At 38.9% G+C, this 21,925-nt stretch overlaps 1 protein-coding gene across 1 annotated transcript in view; it reads right to left on the reverse strand.

The window, feature by feature from the left end:
* The window catches only part of syne1b (spectrin repeat containing, nuclear envelope 1b), a 154,414-nt gene extending 133,731 nt beyond the window's left edge, over positions 1-20,683 (reverse strand). Inside the window, exons 1-10 of the mRNA XM_037694836.1 lie at positions 20,599-20,683; positions 17,833-17,894; positions 10,749-10,844; positions 8,477-8,560; positions 6,970-6,990; positions 5,485-5,577; positions 5,194-5,372; positions 3,490-3,686; positions 2,015-2,124; positions 1,685-1,735 (exon numbers count right to left, since the gene is read on the reverse strand). Of these exons, the coding sequence (XP_037550764.1) occupies positions 1,685-1,735; positions 2,015-2,124; positions 3,490-3,686; positions 5,194-5,372; positions 5,485-5,577; positions 6,970-6,990; positions 8,477-8,560; positions 10,749-10,844; positions 17,833-17,894; positions 20,599-20,674 (969 nt within the window). The 5' untranslated portion in view covers positions 20,675-20,683. The remainder of the gene's footprint in view (positions 1-1,684; positions 1,736-2,014; positions 2,125-3,489; positions 3,687-5,193; positions 5,373-5,484; positions 5,578-6,969; positions 6,991-8,476; positions 8,561-10,748; positions 10,845-17,832; positions 17,895-20,598) is intronic.
* Positions 20,684-21,925: the final 1,242 nt, after the last annotated feature.

A 21,925-nucleotide genomic window follows, 5' to 3' on the forward strand; every position in this document is an offset into this window, starting at 1 on the left:
TAGTTTTAGCTTGTTTTAAATTTTCCAAGAATGACATTCAGCACTCAGCATTCTCGCTGCAATTTAGCATTTACATCCATTCTAGTTCCCAACTGTTTTTAATTTAATTAGTATGCTTTCAGGAACCTTACATGACAGTCAAGAAAAACTCAAAAACAAAATGTCCTGCTGCTCAATAATCCAGGTAGAAACATCTAACCAGGTTGATTCAGGTCTTCTGCACGGATTCTTCTTGTTGAAATGTTTCGTCTTTTATCCAAAAGACTTCTTCAGTCTGAGGAGCTGCAACAAACTCAGTCTTATAAACAGCAGATGCTGCTTTTGAACAAAAGACGAAACATCTCGACAAAGAAGAATCCGTCCAGAGGACCTGACTCAACGTTGGTAGACAAAGACAAGATGTGAACAATTTCACAAAGAAAACTGAATCATTTTAGAAATGCATGTAGAAGATAGTGAGGTACAGAGGAGGTATAGATTAGAGCCCAACCAATATATCATTAGGCCTGATATTTTAGGCCGATATAGACCTTGGGGACCTATTGGAATCTGTGATCATTATGCACCAATATAAACACTTCTTAATTTCACCCCTGAACTACTGGAACTAGCCATAATTGTACAATGTATCCAGCAGAGGGTAAATGCAGACTACTTTCATGTCACTGCCGTTCACTTAGGTTTCACTTTCACATTGAGCAGAAGCAAGGTGCAATACAAAGCGTGGTAAGTTTATTTTAACTTATCTGTAAATAAATAAAAAAAATCTACAACAATAAATTCTCTTCAACACTCCAACCCTCTTGTCATTAGCTACGTGCCTCTCAAGTTAGCAAGCTAACGCTAATGATCAGTTGCACCAACTTCACGACATTAGCCCCATTGTCAGTAGCTATAGCAACCAGTCCTATCAGATTGAGCTTCCACTTTGTGAGGACATCCAGTGCTGGTAATGTTATATTTGTCATCCTCAATGAAATGCATTGTTTGTCTGAAATCTTTACTTCTCTACAAAGAAAAACAAACTCTGCTGTGGTCAATACTAATTAAACCTTCACCATACGCAAATGACTGAACAATGAACAGGAAGGTGTTTCTTTGTTTAATTTATATTTTTGTAACACACTTGATAACTTTATGGTGAATAGTGGAGGATAGAAAATGTGAACACACGTTAGGAAGACTGTTTTTATGACCAGTGCACCACTTGTAAACCTGCTGTGGGTCTATGTACAGCATGGATCTGATTAGCTTAGCTTCATGGTTGCTAATAACTGCACTAAATAAACAAGCCCCGCTCCACTCACTGTTTTCTTAGATTTGGGGGTGGAGAAAGCTAAAAATATTCCAGCCATTATATCGGTTATTAGCAGTCGCCTTCCCCGCCCAATATCAGTATCGGTGATAGCCAAAATTCCCATATCAGTCAGGCTCTAGTATAGACATTAGTATTCTCTGCAAACTTCTGATGTAGTCTGTTTGAACATACCTCAAGCATTTGTTCAATATCTTGGGGAACAAACTTTCCAGGAAAGCATTGAAGCACACAGAGAAATGCAGACACAATAGAAAAGCATTAGAATAACGAGGAAAACAAGAAGCAAAGTGAACGGGAAATGATGACAGAGAGATGGGTGAACACGACAGACAGAAAGCATGCAGCACGATGACCTTTAACCCTCACCTGAAGCACTGGAACTGACAATGCAAAAGTTGGAATAGAGCCAAGAAGCAGCTTAATGTGCACAAAAGTAAGTAGATGGAAACATTAAAGGATGATATAAAACAAAAAGTACATGATGATGATGACACTGCTGTGTTCATGCAGTAATTTATTGAATATAAATTACAAATTATTGTGATGAATGAAGATGTTTGGAATAGCTGGGGCATGGATTTACACTATTTAAATAAAAGGCCTAGCAATGCATTTAGCCTTTTCTTTTATAAAGTCATTCTTTGTACTAAACATGAAAAAAAACATTAGCAGTCGCGCATACAAAGAAGGAAGTACCTCATCTTGATGTCCACCCCCCTCAGACTGGTGGGGGTTTGGGTAATGTTTGAGAAACTGAGCCACGTATGTCATGATGGACTTCTCATCAGGCTTGTCCACATCCACATCTACAAAGCAAAATAATATTCTAGTTATTGTTACACCCCCCAAAAAAAACAAAAGAACTCCTGGGCATTCGTTGAGGTGAAAATCAAAAGCAAATGCAAGTTTCTAAAAAACACGTCAACATTAAATTCAACAAAATATAGTCCTGAGTACAGAACCAGGGTAGTAAATCAAATGAGCCATTACATCAGCTAAAATGAGAAAAAATGTCCCCAGGAGGCTAAATCTACCAAGACCTGCAGCTAATTATGCTAGTCTATTTTATCCACTCTGTTGGCCTGATATTATATTCTATATTTATTAAAGACCAGGAGAGTAAAGCTCCTTGAAGTGAGGCTTTTCACTGCAGCTCTTTCAAAAAAAAAACAAAAAAAGAATCATGACTTGACTATAAAGGCAGAACTGCAGAGTCACTGCAGGCTGCTTTACTGCCTGAGCTAAACTGAAACCACTACATTTATATTTACAAAACACATTAGATAATAAGATAAACTAGAATCCATAAAAATACAATGCTTGGAGATAAACAACTTGGATCAAATTTGCTTTTCAAGCTAAAACAGAGTGTGTAAAGCTAAAAGAAGAGCAATAACTAACTATAAAAGGATAAAACACAAGCTAAAAGCTAAAAACAGAAACACCAGCTATAAGCCAAATGATCCAAACAGATAGCTAAACACCAAATAAGCAAAATGAGAGCTACTGTAAATATCAAAAGTAACAAAAGGCTAGTTAAAATAAATGAAGCTAAGACAAAAATAGCAAATGGTTAACAATATAAACTTAAGTAGCAAAAGCTAGCTAAAAACTTTAAAAAAGCACAAAGCTATCTGAAAAGTCTAAAATACCTAAAAGCTAGCTCTAAACTTAATGTAGCAAAATGATAAAAGTAGTATAAAAAGACAAAAATAGAGCAAGTACACAGAAGCAAATAAAACACAAAATAACTAATGGCTACCTAAAAACTAAAAGTTGTGAAAGGCTAGCATAGGCTAGCTGAAAGCTAAGTAGCAATAGAAGACGAATTGTACTATAAGTATGTTGAAGCAGAGTTCATGGTACAATGGTACATATCAATCCATCCACCCATCCATCCACCCATTCATCCATTCATCCACCCACCCATCCATCCATTTTAATTTTCTAATTTTAACCAATGGATGCCTAAAATAGCACAACAGTCAGGCTGCAAAACCATCCAAAAATAAACATGAAAACAATAAAAATGATGAATCGCAATAAAAATTGTCATCTACGGTAACATTCTTTGGTGTGTTTATGCCTATAACAAAAACAAACAATTGTTTTTGTTAGAACAGTCAGAACCACCAAAAATCTTTAAAACCAGCAGCAAAAGTAAAGGAGACCTTCTGGATCCAGCAAACGGGGAATGCCCAACTCATTTTCTGCAAGTGTGAAGGCATCTTCTAAATTGTCCCTGTTGTTTCTCTGCCGCACCACTTCCATGTCCACCAGGTCGGGTCTGATGGCGTGCACCACTGCTTGAAACGCAACACCATCGCGCCAGCTGGGCCCAAAGTCCTTCACCTCAATTCCGAAATGCCTGAAAGACCATCGGTTATATCAGTATATCAGTCTTACAGGATTTGAATAAAGTGCTTAAATGTAGACACCTTTAAGACGTGTTAACAAATTCAATTACATATGAAACAAAAATAAATTCACTGGGACATAAATCCAACATAACTTTGTAGAAATCAAGGATGAGGTAAAAAATGCCAACAGTTTGATGTATGAATTGTATAAAAACCTAAAAGAAGACCCCCCCCCCCCCCCCAAAAAAAAATAATAATAATAATAATAACAATTCTAAGCTGCTACCAGTGGTTCTTTATGGTCACTATGGTAACCACAAACCTGTGTCTGTCACTCTCTAACTGTCAAATTAATAACAGGCAGGCAGAGAAGCAGACTGAAAAATAAGTCTCAAGTAAGCAGCTGCCTCCCTCTCATCCAGAGAGTCCATGTGTGTGGATGAGAGGGAGGAGGTGGAACAGTGAGGCTACAAGGAGCAGAGGTCACAAAGGTGCAGGACTTCAAGGACTTGGGGTCCACTGTCCAGGAACATGGGGAGTGTGGTGAAGAAGTGAAGAAGAGAGTCAGGCAGGATGGAGTGATGGAGAAAAGTTTCAGGAGTGATTTGAGACAAAAGGGTGTCAGCAAAGGTCAAAGGAAAAGTTTACAAGACAGTGGTGAGACCAGCTATGTTGTATGGTCTGAAGACAGAGACATGGACAAAAAGACAGGAGACAGAACTGGAAGAGACATAAATGAAGATGTTGAGGTTCTCCTTAGGAGAGACAAGGATGGAGAAGATCAGGAATGAGATCATCAGAGGTACAGCACAGGTTGAACAACTGGGAGATAAAGTTAGAGAGGACACACTGAGATGGTTTGGACATGTCCAGAGAAGGGACAGTGGTTTGGACATGTCCAGAGGAGGGACAGTGGGTATATTCGTAGAAGGATGTTAGAAATGCAACTGCCAGGAAAAAGACAAAGAAGGCCAACAAGGAGATATATGGATGCAGTTAGAGGACATGGAGGTAGTTGGAGTGAGGACAGAGGATGGAGAGGACAGAATGAGGACTGAGGACACAGAGGGAAGAGTGAGATGGAGGAGGATGACTCGCTGAGGAGACCCCTGAAGAGGGAAAAGATGAAAGAAGAAGTAAAAGAGCTGTGTGCTCGCTTGCTTTAGTGATAATGTACTCACTGATATTGCAATGAAAATAAATGTTCCATTACGCAGCCCTGCTGAGCTGCAGAGCTCCACAGGTTTTCCATGGGTTTTACCAAAATCTCCATAATATTTATTCCCTCAGTCATTTATTTAAACATTTTTGTGAATTTTGACCACATTGTCCAATGAACGGCCACCAATAATCATAACACACTAATTCTCATAGAGCTGGTGTTTATTTTACAAGAATTATTTCAAAGCGAGACATAAGACAAAAAAAAAAGTCCTTAAACTTTCATTTGTATTTTTTTTCCCCTGCAACAGTATCTATGACATGAACCTGAAAAGGGATTTAAATGTAACATACTTGGCTGCTGTGCACTGCACCCATCTGAGCAAAGCCTTCTTGGCATTGCCTTGAAATCTGGTAACCACCTTCCTCTTCATGGGGGGGCTTCCTGCTTCTGAGCTGGTTAAACTCTCCACAGAAGAGTTGCTGTTGGACAACGCCTGCAGGGCTGGCAGGTTGCTGGTTAACTCTTCAATCTTGTAAGGAGACAAGGAAATGAAAAAATTAAAATGTAGATAAACAGTGAATTGATATTTGGATGGTTAAGTTCATTTCTAGGGTGCAACTTTAAACCTTTAAAAACTGTACCTGAAAATACAGGATAATGGTCCATATAAGCCCAAGAACGATTGACGGTCGGCCGTCAGCGATATCAGTGGCATGAATGTTGACAAGTTTGATCTAAAATCCAAACAAAGCAAATAATTATTCTGTGAAAATTAAAAATCACACACATTCAGATATGGTGGAAGCCTTTAAGAAAAAAACAGCGTTTCATCTTTGATTGTACTCGAGTTTCCATCTGTTAAAAATAATATGAACTTAATTTTTTCTAAAGTCATCAAAGTCAAGTCTTTGATGCTCTTGATGTGATTAGTTGAAGGCAAAACCAGCAATGAAAGATAGATCAAACACACACACACAAAAAACTGGCAATCTTTAAAGTAATGCATATCGCCCGCCTCTTTGATGCCCATGTTTGAAACTAAGGTCACATGATTGGAGCACAGATGCCTGAGTGCGTTATAAAATGGAAGATATTCAAATGGGTAGGAGTTACGCTGTGTAGGAGAACAGTTTTATTTTCTTGTGCTTGCCTGAGGCAGCACAGACAGACAGATCCTGGAGAGTGGAGGGAGTAATTTTATCCACACCAGGTGCATTGGTGGAGCCAGGGGGTGGCCAGTGGTGGCCAGTGGCGGCCTTGGCCACCATTGATTAGTTTTCAGCCACACACCAAAATGAAAGTCTGCATGTTGCATATTTTTCAAGTTATTCATCTCACAAGATGGAATGTCAATTGACGAGGGACTGACATTTATGGTGGCAGCCATCTTGAATTATGACATGGCAACCCACTTTTCTTACCTCTTCTTTTTCTTACTCCTAGATGCAGCCACACACCAAAATGGAAGTAGGTACTTCACATATTTTTTTCACTTATTTTTCTCACAACATGCACAGACAGACGGACGGATGGACCCAGGGTATTTCCAGTTCCCCCTCTTCATTCAGTGATGGGAGATAAAAAGATGTAGCAAAGTTGAGAATGACTGTCAACTACTACCACACCAGGTTTGAGCTGAACCTTTGGAAAATTGACTGAGATTTTAATATTTTTGTGTTTTCTAGAGCAGTTGCCTACAGCAGCCATTTGAATAGTTATTCAGCTATAGATGTCCATCTAATGATTAATTTCTGAATGTTTCATTAAATTGTATCATGTGGTTTATGATATATTTTGCTAACATGCCAGACAAGCAAAGATATGCATATATATAGAGCTGGGCAATAACATTCTCACCCTTTTTGTTTTTGGCGGCGGGCGATAAACAGAGGTGACCAACTCCAACAAGCAGATTCCCTAAAGCTTTGCAGAGATGCTAAAATTTGCCACCTTCTCATCGTTACCTTAAAGCAGCTGAAATGACTCAAGCAGCCCAAACAGTTGGATTCCACTCAAAATGCATAAAAACTCAGGCCAGTAGAAAAACAGAACAATTGTGAAAATCATGCATTACATGAGAAGGATGCATTCTGTTTGATTGCACAGGCTGTTAAGAGGTGACTGACCGGAGATCCTCGATACACAGACTGAGGGCACACGATGGGAGACAGAGAGATCACAACAGTGTAAGCAAGTCTCCATCCTCAGGGGACCCAGATGAAAGTAGGACACAGAATTCAAACAACCAAGAGATTTAGGAATGGGTTACGTAATCATGAAGTCCTGTCTCCTGTCACTCTAAACGGCGTGCATGTTTTACACACAGTGATCTTTAATCCTCACTAACGAACATCCGACCAGCAGAGATCTTACAGGACAACGGTCAGTATCTGAACCCAAACAACGTTTAATCTGAACTAACATAAGTTATTAAATTTATTTATTTATTCCTGTACTTCTACACGTTTTACAATAATTATGGCAATTTATAATTATGGCAATTTATTTCAGGCAATGCAGCTTTTCTAGCCCTCGTGGTAATTAATTTATTTGGCACAGATTTGCTAGAGTTCATATGTGGCACGTGGTTTCTCTTTGTAGAAAGAAGCCTGATGGTGGATGAACAAAGCCAGCTTGCCCTACAATAATGTGAGAGCAAATAAAACGATATGTATTGACCCAGACCGATGCAAAATAAAATATAATACAAAACTGTGTAACTTTATCTAATGTGAAGGTTTTAGTTAGAAAAAAACGTGAAGCACGTGCACTTAGCTTCTCAGCTAGTGCTAATGTTAATGTAAGGAAGAAAAAACTTTTCATATCAAGGATATAAAATAAAGATTATTAGCCTGCCCTACCTTCAAAACATGTATTATACGACGCAACTACTTGCCATACCTGCACCTTTTGTTGCTCTCCGATGCTGCTGTGAATCATGACCAATAATCTTTTCTACACAGCTCGTTTAGAGATAAAAACAAAAAACAGGCAGGGCTTTAAATGTCTAAGTGTTATTCTGAACCACACTTTCAGGTTTGTTTGATGGGACATTTTTTAAGGAAGATTTTCTGTTTTGAAAGCAAAAAGCAGTCGTTTTTAATGTTTTTTTAAATTTATTATTTTTAACGTGCAACCCACTCCTAGATGAGAACAGTGATCATCTGACTGACATAACTGTTGTGTACTTCAATGTTCTCATGCCTATCATCTGTACCGTGGCAACGTGGTACAAATACATCAAATTTGTTACACCCCTACTATCTTGCAGCGCTCACGCAAAAATTGGTTTTCTTTTTATATTCAGCAAAAACAGAAACGGAAAGCTGTCAGAGACAAGCAAACTGAAAATTTGCAGAATCTTTGAACAGAGAGAGGAAAATGAAACATTTTAAAGTTAAACAGTCAGAAGTGTGCGTTTGTTTCGATACATCCCGACGTGTGCGTGGAACCCGGCACAACACAACCTGTTTGGGCGTACGCGCCATTGATCCACGAGGAAACCGTCAACCCCGTCTCACCTTCTGAGTCGTGTAACTCCTTCAGAGTCGTCACAGGTGGACTTTCTGAGTATTCTCCTTCTTGCACAGTTAATAAAAGTTTCTACTTTTAATTTAAAAAAACTTGTCTTACCTTTCTGCCTTCGAGGAATTTGAGTGCTGTGCCGATGTTGGAAACCCAGTGGATCCTCTTCAGCTGGCGGCCTTGCTCACAGGGCTTGAGACAACAAGGACAGGAATTACAAAATAAGTCAACCTTATTGATAAAAGCTGAGGACATGTTTTTTACGATCATCAGCTAAAACATGAAAATTTGTTGTAGATAGCGATTTTGCCTACATGCTCATTCATAACAGTAGCGAAAAGGAAAGCTTAATTGCGTGGAAAAGTAAAGAAAGTGCCTTGGGAGGATTAGTGAGGCTTTTCTTAAATAAAACAACTGCAGAAGATGTTTTATTATGAGCTAAAGAGTGGGGCTGGGATGAAAAAACAGCAGCAGAGCTTCAAAAACAGACATGATGAGTATCAAACTGGAAATCCAGGAATGGCAATTTGTGTCTAACACTAAAAGTGGATCTGTGTGAACAGATGTGTTAAAGTACAAAACTTAACCGCACGTAAAACATGTCTACAGCGTGGGATGAATTTAGGTTTTAAAATGTTCTTATCACTGGTGTTTTGGTGCTTTGAATTTCTTCAACAAGGCAAATGACCTTTCATTCCAAAGTTTCAGACAAAAAATTGTCCTATTTTACTAAATGAGAGTTGTAGTTGTTATGGTCAAACCTTGAAAATAAAGTTGTGCGTGGTCTTATGTGACACTGCAAAATGTGAAGCTCAGAGTTTGTGATTTGAATGACTTTCAGCTACTACCACATTTAATGTTAGCTCAGTATCTGTAACATCAACAGCGCTGTATGTTTCCTGCATTAGCTAAGGTCAGTTAGATCTGGAATGGACTACGAAAGTTAATCAGCTGTGGATGTAAGATAAAAATATAATTTGTTGATGCTAATGCTTTGAGTAAAGATGTCACCCAGTGAGTAGCACTTGCAGTGAGTGTTTGGAATAACTCTCAGCTACAACCATATCAAGAATTTGCTGTTAAACTGACTGAACTACAACCATGTCTGTGCTTTTCTTGGTCAGTAAACTGTGGCTGCCATCTTAAATGGGTGGTACTTTCAGTGATCAAATCATGCAGGTTTCGTTATTATCTGTTCAGTGGTTCACGAGATATTTTGCTAACATACAGACACACAAGCACACAGACAGGGGCAGGCTCATCATTTCCCACCTTACATTGTTTAATGGAAGTCGTGGCTGTTTGGTAAAACAGGCGAGTGTTGTGACCTTTATCAGACAAACGGGCGTCGTGTCTCTAACTTCTGCTTCCACAAACTAAAGCTTAAAGCTTCCACATGGCAGAACAAAGTAACAATGAGTTCTGCTAGTCGAGAACGTTTGTTTTTATTAAGTCTACAGTGTTTATGAACAGGATCTGTTTGTCAATAACGTGGCAGATCTCAACCCCAAAAACACGACGAATGGACGAGGAAGTGTCCGTAAAAAAGCAACAGCAGTTTGGACGAAGTTAGGGCTAATAACTTAATGCTCAGCACAATGTGGGTCAGTGCATGTGTGTGTGTGTGTGTGTGTGTGTAAGACAGAAAAACCAAGCGATAAGGATGTTTGTGATAACAAAAGCTAACTGTGAGGATTAAGAATAAAACACATTTTTAATGCACTAATCTAACCCCATTTTTTTATGTTGCAACAAAAAATTGATGGTGTATTTACAAAGTATAAAAGTAACATTTAAAACAAACTTCAGGATGTTGTGTAAAACGTAAATAAAAACAGAATGGTTTTCTAATCTTGTAAGCCCATATTTATTCAAAATGGAACAGTTAACATAAATGTTTAAATTTACAAGTTGCACCATTAATAGAAAAATAGGGTGATTATGAATTTGACGCAGCAACAAATCTGAAATGGGGCAGGCTCAGAGAAGGCTGGAACAGTAAATTTTAAGAATAAGAAACAGCTGGCGGAACATTTTGCCAGTAAATAGGCCAATAAGAAACGGATCAGTCAGAGGACTGGGTCTTTGTTGAGGTGTGTTTCTGGCATTTTTGCTTAAAAATTTTATTTTTTTTATATATATACAGTAAATATTTGACTATGTCATTTACAAATCATTGCATTTTGTTTTCATTTACATGTATTGTTTTGTATTTAATGTAAATTGAATTTATTTTAGAATTAGGGTTGTAAACATTACACAGACAGCGTTGTTAAGAGGAAGACCCATCTGATAAATAAAATCCTAAACACATAGAGAGCAAACACACAATTAATTAATTAATGCATGCAAAAAAACAAACAAACATAAATTTACTTACAAGTCTTTGACCAGACAACACCTCCAGCAGGGCCAGGAGCTTCAGCCCATCTTTGATGTCCTCAAAAAGGTCATTGACCTCAAGGGGTGGTTTATGCTGGAGAAGAGATTATATATTTTAAAATGTTCAAACAAAACATAAAAATCTGTTGTTGTTTTTTGTAATATATCTATATTAGGAGCAGTAAAAATAAACGTATGCTGTTAAATCTAGGCCGGGACAGAGTCCTCTAGCACATCAATGAAGGACAAAAACAGAAACCAAATGATGTTAGTGGGAAACAGGCTTGTTAGCAGCCACCACAGAGCCTCCCTGCAGCTAAAAAGATGGTGCCTTTTCCTCGGCTGTGGCCCGGTGCCCAGGCCTGAGGCGATCGGACTCATTTAACCCGAACAGGAAACAGCCCCCTGATATCATCATATACACACATTTACAGTGCCTCATAATCTCTGTGATGAATGACAAGATTATGAGCTATTGTTTCACAGAAAACAGTTTGTTTTTCCAAAGTAAAGCCTTCATTAGAAAGAAAGATACTCGTGGGAATTTAGTTTTTGGCACAGTCTACAGGTCATTCACAGCTCAATGTACTTGAGCTGCTCTTGGCTGTCTATTTGGTGCAAAGCATGCTGAAGTGAGCATCCTGTGAAGTAATTTTTCTGTATTTTCTTTTAAAAAGGTAAAAATAGTATGCATGAGCGTCTTGGGAATGAATGTTTCAGTCTTTCTCCCTCCTTAGATGCATTAATCTGTCCTCCAGCTCTAATGTTAAAAATCTTGGTGTTATTTTTGATCAGGACATGTCTTTTATCCCCCACATTAAAAACGTTACTAGAACCTCCTTCTTCCACCTGCGTAATATCACTAACATTAGAAACATCTGATCTAAAGATGATGCAGAAAAACTGGTCCATGCATTTGTCACGTCTAGACTGAACTATTGCAATGGTTTATTATCTGGGTGTCCAAATACTTCTTTAAAACGTCTTCAGTTGATCCAAAATGCTGCTGCCAGAGTCTTAACTGGAGTTACTGGGAGAGATCATATCTCTCCAGTTTTAGCTTCTCTCCATTGGCTCCCTGTCAAATTCAGAATTGAATTTAAAATCCTACTTCTAGCCTACAAAGCTCTCAACAACCTAGCTCCATCTTATATTACAGATCTTATTGTTCCATATTTTCCTAACAGAGCACGTCACTCTCAGACTGCGGGTTTACTCGTGGTTCCTAGAGTTACTAAAAGTAGAATGGGAGGAAGATCTTTCAGTTATCAGGCTCCTCTCTTGTGGAACCAACTTCCAGTTTCTGTCCGTGAGGCTGACACATTGTCCAGTTTTAAGACTTTCCTTGTTGATAAATCCTATAGTTAGGGTCGGCTTGGGTTTCTTGACCTATCCCTCAGTTGTGCTGCTATAGTCTTAGACTACTAGAGGACAAACTGACCTCATTTCATCAAAGGAAAGTTACAAATGAATATAAATGGTTTGTATTTGTAATTATTTCTTTCTGAACATGTGTTTTGTTTTTTTTATCTTTCCTCCTATAGAAAGACCTGCCCCCCAGTTGTCTCTATTCCAGACCTGCCATTCTGTTTGTTTGTTTCTCCTTCCTGTCCTCTCAAACCCAGCCAATCAAAGCAGACGGTCGCTTGTCCTGAGTCTGGTTCTGCTGGAGGTTTCTTCCTGTTAAAGGAAGTTTTTCCTTCCCACTGTTGCCTTTGTGCTCGCTCAGGATGGGAGACTGTGAAGAAATGAAGACAATACAATCTGCTGCTTCCTTAGATAAATAAAGTTACTAATTTAATTTTTATAGATGTGAATGTTTCTGTTCAGTGCTCTTGTATAACTTCTGTTGTGACTTAATGCTATTGAAATAAACTGAATTAAATTAATTCTATACAAACAAGCAGTACTTTAATTTCCCCTGTCACTGAGAGATTTTAATAGTAAATGTTTGTAGTTTTCCAGATGAGGTTTTTTGTTTGTATGTGTTTGGTTTTGGTCTGAAGGTTGTCAGCTCTAGGGACAGAGCGGATTTTGAATTTTCGATTATAACCTTTATTTTTTTTACACCTAGATGCACCAAAACAGACGTCGGCACATAGCTAATTTTACACCCAATTATTTAAGGATACTATACTTTTAAGCAATCTTTTGTAACCGGACATGTACTAATTACACTGCAGAAGTACAACATGGACTCACTGATGCTAGAATACTAGCACTGATACATGTACATAAATTAAATTAAACAATAAATTTCCCTGTCTGGAAAATGTGAATCATTTTCCAGGTTGTCCCTCATTTCCAGAGCCATGTAATATCTGCACCAAACTACTAGCATCACAGGAAAAAATGTCCCTTTTTGCAAATGCAACTTACTAAAGAGTCACACAAGAACTTTTATCAGTGTAAAAACAGTAAACACTGTAAAGGTGGTTTGTTTAAAAAAATAAACACTTTCAGTCATTTTCATCTACTTCTGAAGGCGAGGGGTGATTATGTTTTTGCTTGTGTCTGTGTTTGTCTTTACTGTTAGCGAGTTATATTATGAACTAGGTAAACAAGCAAATAATAATTTTTCTACAACTGAATAACGTTTGAAGTCAGCCGAAGTCAAGTTAGTCACCACAGCCAATTGGTCTTAGACAACATACTAAAAAGGCTATAAGTCAGCGGTTTTACAGATATTGAGCTAAATTTTGATATTCTGGTAGTTTCAGTCATCTCCAATTTATATATATTTATATCTCTGTCGCTTAACGTCATAAGATCATTCTGTCTAAACGTCTGAAAGGTAGAAGGCAAACTGCATTTCTCCAAATAATGGGCTTTAATTACAGGACTTCTGAAATAAAATGTCTATAGAAGTATTTTCATAATCAGTAATTACGTTTTGTGACTGTCAGAATATATTTTGTGCTGTGTAGACATTTTCCGTGAGGATATTTAACTGTGTAAATTGCTTTTGTGATGTGGCTAATGCTGCATTAGCCCTTTTAGTATGCACAGAGAGTAAGCCTGAGCGGCGTGCATGAGTAACGCCGAATAGACGCACATAGAGTCCCAGCTTTGGCCCACCACATAACTCAGATTCTTCTGCAGTTTTTCAAGCCAAGCTTTGAACTATTGTGGACAAACCAGGCTTCAAACACTCAGCTGGGTCAAATCTCTGCCAGTGTCTGTTGGACACGCTGGTGCTGATTCCAGCAGCAAGATGTTCAACTAGTATATCATAATGTTAACAAATCCAACTGATGTGTTTTATTGTCCCCCACGAGAGATGGGCAATAATATTTTTGCCTATGTCTGTGCATAGTTTGCTTGTCTGTAGCGTTAGCAGAAAATTGCATGAATTAGTGGTTAGATTTTCATAAAACTGTCAAAAACGTCATCGCTGGATGTACTGTACGTATATCTACAACCAATTGACTTTTCGGGACAACCCCCCGCCCCCAGAATAAAGCAGATGCTATTTCCTGCATTCTGGTGTATTTTAACAGTTTGTTAAACATCTACATGTACTTACATAAGAAAACAATTGATTCAATAACTATTTCAGAGAGCAACAAGAAGTAGCCTGACCGACAGCTCTCCTTGTGTGAATAGAACACACTATTTCTCTCACGTATCCTAACCCCCCACCCCGGTCGACAACTGCTGGCATTAACGTAGCGCTAAGCTAGTGCGCAACATAGAGGTATCTCCCCCTCCTCCCCTGCTCCGTCAACAGAAAATCCCGAAGAGCTGAGCATCCTGCCAAGCCAAGTGACCTCGGAGAAACACTGCATGAAGTGTGGTGAGTTGTTCTAGGTAACCAGGAAAACCCAGAGTGGACTTTTAGCAGTTTGAGTATTCTCGTATTAATCAAGTGGAATAGATTTGTTCACGGAGAAATAGAAACAGCGCTGAGTGAACTAATATTTCATGGTAAATGTGTGCGTGTGTGTGTGGGGGGGTGTCCAAATGAATATTTTTTAAATGTGAGAGGGACACGTTCCCTTCACATATATTTTATGTGATGCCTATGATTTCAAGTCAACCTAATTCACAATGGCCGCCACAGCCAATTGAACTTGGCTATAGTTCAGTCAGTTTTACAGATACTGAGCTAAAGTTTGATGTGGTAGTAGCTGAGTGCCCTTCCTAAAACATACTTTGGCACTAACACATCTTGCATGATCTCACAACATTGTATGTCATTTACAAAATTTAACCAAAACAGCTAAATCTACCTTCTCATCATAAGACGATCTCAGTCTGAGAGGTAGCAGGCGACATGCATTCCCTGAAGGAATGCTGTCTTCAAGGTTAATCTGTAGTTTTAAGGCTAAACAATTTAATTCAATTTTTGTTCCTTTTGTATCCTAATGTGGTAAAATACAACATGTGAGTGTGTGTTGTTGTTGTGAACACCGTGCTGTGTAATTTAAGCGAATGAAATTTAGAAGCAGACGATTGCCTACAGGGAGCTGTCCTCGCCCTTCCGCTCTCCGTCTGGACACCACGTCACGGTCCCTGCCAGTTCTGTCAAACAATACACAAACGCTCTCTCACGCTGACACACATGCATATACACTCACCAGCTACTTTATTAAGTACACCTGTTCAACTCCTTGTTAAGAATAATAGCACAAATCATGTGTTCGCAACTAAATGCCTTTAGGTATGTAGACTTGATGGGGGCAGCTTGCTGAAGTTCAACAGGCGTCAAAACGAGAAAGGAAAGGGTTTAAGTGGCTGAACACAGCATAGTTGTTGGTGTCAAATGGGCTGGACTGAGCATTTCGGAAACTTTTAATATATTGGGATTTCTACACACAACCATGTCCAGGCTTTAAAGAGAATGGTCTGAAAATGAGATCATATGTAGAGAGTGATGTTTGTGTAGACAAAAATGGCTTGTTGATGTCATGGTTAGAGGAGAATAGTCAGACTTGTTCTAGATGACTGAAAAACAACCATAGCTCAAATAAATGTTTCTTACAAACAAAGACTTGAACAATACTATCTCGGAACACAACGTGTCCATCCTTGAAGCAGATGAGCTTCAGCAGCAGAAGACCATACCTGGTCCCACTCCTGTCAGCTATGAACAACTGAAGCAACATTTCACACAGGCTCAGCAACACTGGACAATAAAGAGATTAGAAAACGTTGCTTGTTCTGATGAGTCTTAACTCCCTGAACTCCAGTGGTCCCCACAGTCACATCTCAGTCCAACTGATCACCTCTGGGATGTGGTGGAACGGGAGATTCACATCATGGATGCACGATGCCATTATGTTAAAATGGACCAAAATCACTGAGGAATGTTTCAAACATTTCTGTTTAATCTATGGCATGAATAATTAAGATCATTCTGAAAGGAAAAGGCAGCCGAAGTACTAGCAAGGTATGCCTAATAAAGTGGCCAGGTAACACACACACACAGACACACACACATATATGCAGGTAGGCAAAAACACACATCTCATTAGCCTAACATGCATGTTTTTGGTCAGAGAGAAAACTAGAGTACCTGGAGAAAACTTACACATGCACTGAGAGCACATGCAAGCTCCACCTTAGAAAGGTCCACACAGCTGGGATTCGATTTGGCAACTTTCTTGCGGAGAGGCAACAGCTCTACCAACTGAGCCACCGTGTCAAAACTAAATAACTGTGTACTGATTGTCCCGTTCAGCTTTAAAACTACCGGTAATTGTCCCTTAGACATTATGAGATTATCTTGTATCTCAAACTGAAAGCAAAATGATCAAACGTTCAAACTGTACCTAAAAACAACAATTAGCAAGATATTAGCTGAAGGTTAAAACCAACAAAACACTAACCAAAAAGTAAAGCAACAAAAAAATAACTATAAGCTGAAGCTAGCAAACTGTACCTAAAAGCTAAAGCTAGACAAAGTGTAGCTAAACACTGAAGTTTTTAGAACTAGCTGAAGCTAAAACCTGCAAAAAAGTAACTAAAAGTTAAAATAAAGCAAGTATGCTAAAGTTGTTTTGGTAGTTTTGAAGGATGTATTTCGATGAGGAAAAAATTGTAATGTAAATTGAAAATGTATAAAAGTTACAACACCGAAAGTAATAGCCGTAATGTCCTGAAAGAGCTGAACGTTTCAAAATTTGAAGGTCTGAAACAGCTGAAAGATCGCTGAGGTATTTCAAAGTAAAACAAAAACAAAACATAAAGACAAAACAATTTAAATGAAAAACAATAATGTGATTAGTGACTTGGCATTCACAATAATAATGCATTATTTACAGGAAACTGGGTAGATCTAGTTTACTTGAACCATGTTTAAAGAAGGCTTTTTTTATGGCACAAAAACATATTTTTATAGTTTGCATTATAGATCATCAGCCCTGAAGCACATCTGAATAAGAAAAAATTCATATGGAGAAATTAAACATCAACTGGTTCTTTGACAAAGTCAACAAAGAACAGTTTGAGACTAACAATTTATTTTTAGGTTTTGTTGGACTCTGGTGAGTCTATAAAATCCTACAATATCCAACTAAGTGGTTTTAAAATAGCATGTAAGGTAATTTACAGTCAGGGGAGTGATTCTTTCAACCTTTATTTATACAGGCTAGTCTCACTGAGCCACGAGGACTCATTTACAAGAGAGACCTGTTCCAGACAGAACATGTAAAGTACAGACAACAATAACAATAGACAATAATAACAATAAACTACAGTAGAAATACAGTTTAAATAAAAATGGTGGCACAGAGGTCAGAGGAGGCAAGCCTGTGATCGGAGGATCGCCAGTTTGACTCCCCGGACCAACAACATCAAAGGTAGATGAGAAAAATGAAATGCCCACACCTGCCTCCACCCTCATTTGCCCCACTCTGGGCCCTTCAGCAAGGCTCTTAACCCCCACAACCTGCTCCTCCGAGAGCCCTAGATGACATCCTTCTGCTCCACACAGAAGGCTGTGGTAGCTCAGGGGTCTGTGGTTGTGTCAGGAAGGGCATAAAAACAATCGCCAAGCTTCGTGTGAGTTACTTCCCTGTGGGGACCCCTGAAGAAGGGAGTAGCCGAAAGAAGAAAAAATAAAAGTTATTTACACTCACCTTTGCTAGATGAGAATTGATCCATTTTGTAAAGGTTCGCTTCTGCACTGCTTCTTGCTCATCTGAAAAACACAAGACACAAAGTTAATGTAACGACACGATTGCTTCAAAACATATTCTGATAGGTGACCGGTTCAAATCCTGAACTAAAAACTCTAGTGACAAGTAGGGATCTGGCAACATAAGAGATTTTATACAGTACAGTACATACAAAAATACAAATCCCATTTCTTGAAGGACTGCATATCACCTGCCAGTTTGAAACTAACCAGAAACTTAGTTATTCTGTAGCTGCTGTGGTCAAACTTTGAAAATAATTTTATGTGTTATCCCCTGTGATATTATTATTATTATTATTATTAGTAGTAGTAGTAGTGGTGTTTTTGTTGTTATTGTTGTTGTTATTGTTGTTATTATTATTACTATTCATTAGGTGTGTCATCACACAGAGCTTGTGTTTGTGAATGACTCAGCCTCTACCACATCAAACTTTGGCTCAATTTCTGTAAAATTAAGTGAGCTATAGGTCGTTTTGTGTTTGCTAAAATCAATTAGCTGTGGCTGCCATCTTGAATCAGGTAAACTCCAAAAGGTTAATCAGTTGTCTGTGTCCATCCAGTGATTATTTCCCAATAATTTTATTAAAACCTGTTCAGTGGTTTATGAGAATTTGCTAAAACACATGTCCAGGTTTTTATGTTTTTAAGACATGCTTGTAGTCTAAGTAGCTGATTGGATTCATTGGGTTTCATGGACAAATGTAATTGTGTATCATCAGCATAACAATGAAAATTTATCCCATGCTGTTTAATAACTTTACCTAATAATAATAATAATAATAATAATAATAATATCATCACAATGTCAGCACCGTATGTTTCCATACAATGGCGAAATTAGTCTCTGCATTTAACCCATCCACCACCAGGTGGTGCAGTGGGCAGCTATTGAAAGCGCCCGGGGGGCATTTTGGGGATGAGGTGTGTGCTGCCCAGAGACGCCACGTGATGTGCAGTGACTGGGGATCGAACCTGGGACTTTCGGGTCCCAAGCCGGCTGCCCTGCCTCTACACCATCTCAGCCCCCATGGAAGCATATATAAAGTAAAAAGTATTAGTCCAAGTACTAAACCCTGAGGAACTCAATGAACAACTTTTGTACATGAATAAGATTCATTGTTTACATTTACACACTGAAATATGTCAACGAAGTATGATTTAAACCATTATAGAGCTGTTCCTGTAATCCCAATATCATATTCAAGTCTCTGTAGTAAAATATTGTGATCAAGTGTATCAAATGCAGCACTGATGTCTAACAGGACCAGTGTAGACACCTGTCCACTGTCAGAGGCCATGAGAATATCATTAGTAACTTTCACCAGTGCAGATTATTTGCTATGATAAGCTCTAAACCCTGACTGAAACTCTTCAAATTATTTCTTTGCAGATGTTCACACAACTGACCTGCAACTATTTTCTCTAGAATTTTTTAGATTAAAGTTAGATTAGATACAAGTCTATAATTGGCTAGGATTCCTGAGTCAATGTTGTGTTTCTTAAGTAAAGGTTAATTACAGCATTCTTAAAGCTCCGTGGTGCGTAACCATTCATTAGAGACAAATAAAGCAGATCCAAAATGTGGACCTTAATTAGGGGAAATACCTCTTTAAACAGTCTGGTTTGGATGAAGTTATTATTTTTGACAATTCAGAGAGCTCAACAGGACAAAAGCAGTCCAAACATAAATCAGGTACTAGTAGCATTTACAAAGTTGCTCCATCTGACAGGGAATCAGATGCAAAAGTAGGAAGGATGGTTTGAATTTTCTCTCTAATTGAAATATTTTTATTTATAAAGAATCTCATGAAATCATCACTGCTTATAGTTGTAGGGATACAAGATTCAACAGACATAGGACTTTTCATTAGTCTAGCTATAATACTGAACATAAACCTGGGGTTGTTTTTAATTCTCATCTATTAAAGATGAATACCGGTAATACACAGTTCTAGCTTTACGGAGAACTTTCTTATATGCTAGCAGGCTATCTCTCCAAGTTAAATACAGTTCTACTAATTGACATTTTTATGTATGTGAATGTTTTTGTACAGTGCCAGGAGACACCTTCTTTTGTGACTAGGAGCTATAGAAACAAAATGAACTGAATTAAAAACTTGCTGGTGCTCGGATACCAAAGGGACCTAACAAGTGCTTTCAGAAGGAGGCCATACAAGGAGAATAGAAGAAATTTCTTCTAACACATCTCATCAACAATCCCCTCCCCCACCCCACCCCCCACCCCTCTGTGTTCAGAAATGCCATGTGTGCTTCTTTAGGTCACACCGGCCCCTTTGTGGTCTATTAATATATTCATTCACAATGCCTCATGCATTATGCATCATGTGTAACAAAGCAGAGCATTTCTTCACTTTAGTGGTGCTTTCTATCACTCTGTTATGCACGCCGGTTGCTGCACACCGCACAGAGTGGCCATTTTTAAACATCCACCCTCAGAAATACAGACAGCGATCACGTGTTCAGGGAAGCACTGCGAAAACTGTACAGGGAGCAAAGAACATCAGTGACCCAGAGGCAAATGTTTCATCACTCATGCACAGGGGATGCCCAGTGAAGAAAAGCAAACAGATGTGCACGTCAACAGAAATACATGGATGCTGTGTTTGAGCAGCATGATGGCAGGTTCAAAGATGGACTTGGTCTCCAAACCATTAGCACAGAGCAAGAATCCTGCTGTCCTACTTACCTCGCAGATACTGAAAGAATCCTGTCACCAGATTTAAAGAAGTCTTCCTGACAGATACATCCTTATAGAAAGCCATTCTACATCCCACACTCCAGCCCTTCTCTGCATTTCAGGAGTTCCATGATACGTATACGTGCGTAAGAAAATAAGATCCACAGTGGAAAAACTGACCCCTCAAAATAAAAACACTGCTGTCCGTTCACCCTTTTTCCAGCAGGAAGCAAAACAGATCTGGCTGCCTAGTTTCCCCGGGTGAAAGCAAACGAGCTGCTGGAGGGCTGTGATGGAAATGTCCCCTCCTTCCTGACCCCTGCACACACAGCACACACACACACACACAGATGGCAAAGCAGAGAAGTCTAATGGAGTGGGTGATATACACTCCCGTTCTTCCCTTTTCCTGTGTTTTTCCAGTCCAGAAGAGTCATCCCTGTGTGGATGAGCAGAGCCCTCGCTGCACTGCCTCTCCGTTTCATCCTAACATCTGAGGCTGGAGGGAGCTCAGCCAATCAGGGCGTGAGAAATGGTGATGTCACAGCTTCGGCTGCATTATCCCGATTTAAGCTTGGTTTGTGTGTGTGCATGTGTGTGTGGGGGGCGTGCGTTTGTGTGTGTGAGATTGCTTATAAGACGTCTAATCCTTTATGAGACTAAAACATTTGGCAACATAATATATGAGACAAACTGCAACATGCAATCACATTTTTAGTGTGGTGTGGGGGGAAGGGGGGTTGCACTAAAATTAAATGAAGTCTCAGCAGCCCTATTGATTGAACTACATAGCGCACACCCCGGTGCAGCTAGTTTTAATAATTCCTTTTGAAGCAGGTGAAAGACATCTACCACCTGCTCTCCAGCTCAGGGTCAATGCTACTGTGATGACAAAGCAAACACGCCCACACGGGGATCACGAATAAGCTCTAAAACATATTTATATCTGCTAAATTAAAGACCTGGGATTTTTTTAAGGACTACGTATCACCTGCCATCTGTTTAGTCAATTCTTGGAACTGACATTATGCAAAATTTCATGTAATATTGTGGGATAGTTTGAGATAGTAGTACTCAAAGTACTTGTTGGAAAAAACTCGGGTACTACCACGTACATTTGGAGCTCAATATCTATAGTATTTGCTGAGTTATAGGATTTTTTTTGTGTGTGTTTCTCATAAAGAGGGTCGTCTTGGACTAGTTTGACTTGATTTAGTTGCATGTCTGGTTCAAATGCAGTTCAGAAAAACTCATCTTAAAAACTACAAACATTCACTTTGCAAATCTCTCCGTGACGAGGAACAGTGGCGTACCCCTTGTTGAGTTTCTTTTAAAA

This window comes from Nematolebias whitei, chromosome 21 (assembly GCF_014905685.2).
Source record: "Nematolebias whitei isolate Nwh7 chromosome 21, NemWhi1, whole genome shotgun sequence".
Taxonomy (NCBI): Eukaryota; Metazoa; Chordata; class Actinopteri; order Cyprinodontiformes; family Rivulidae; genus Nematolebias; species Nematolebias whitei.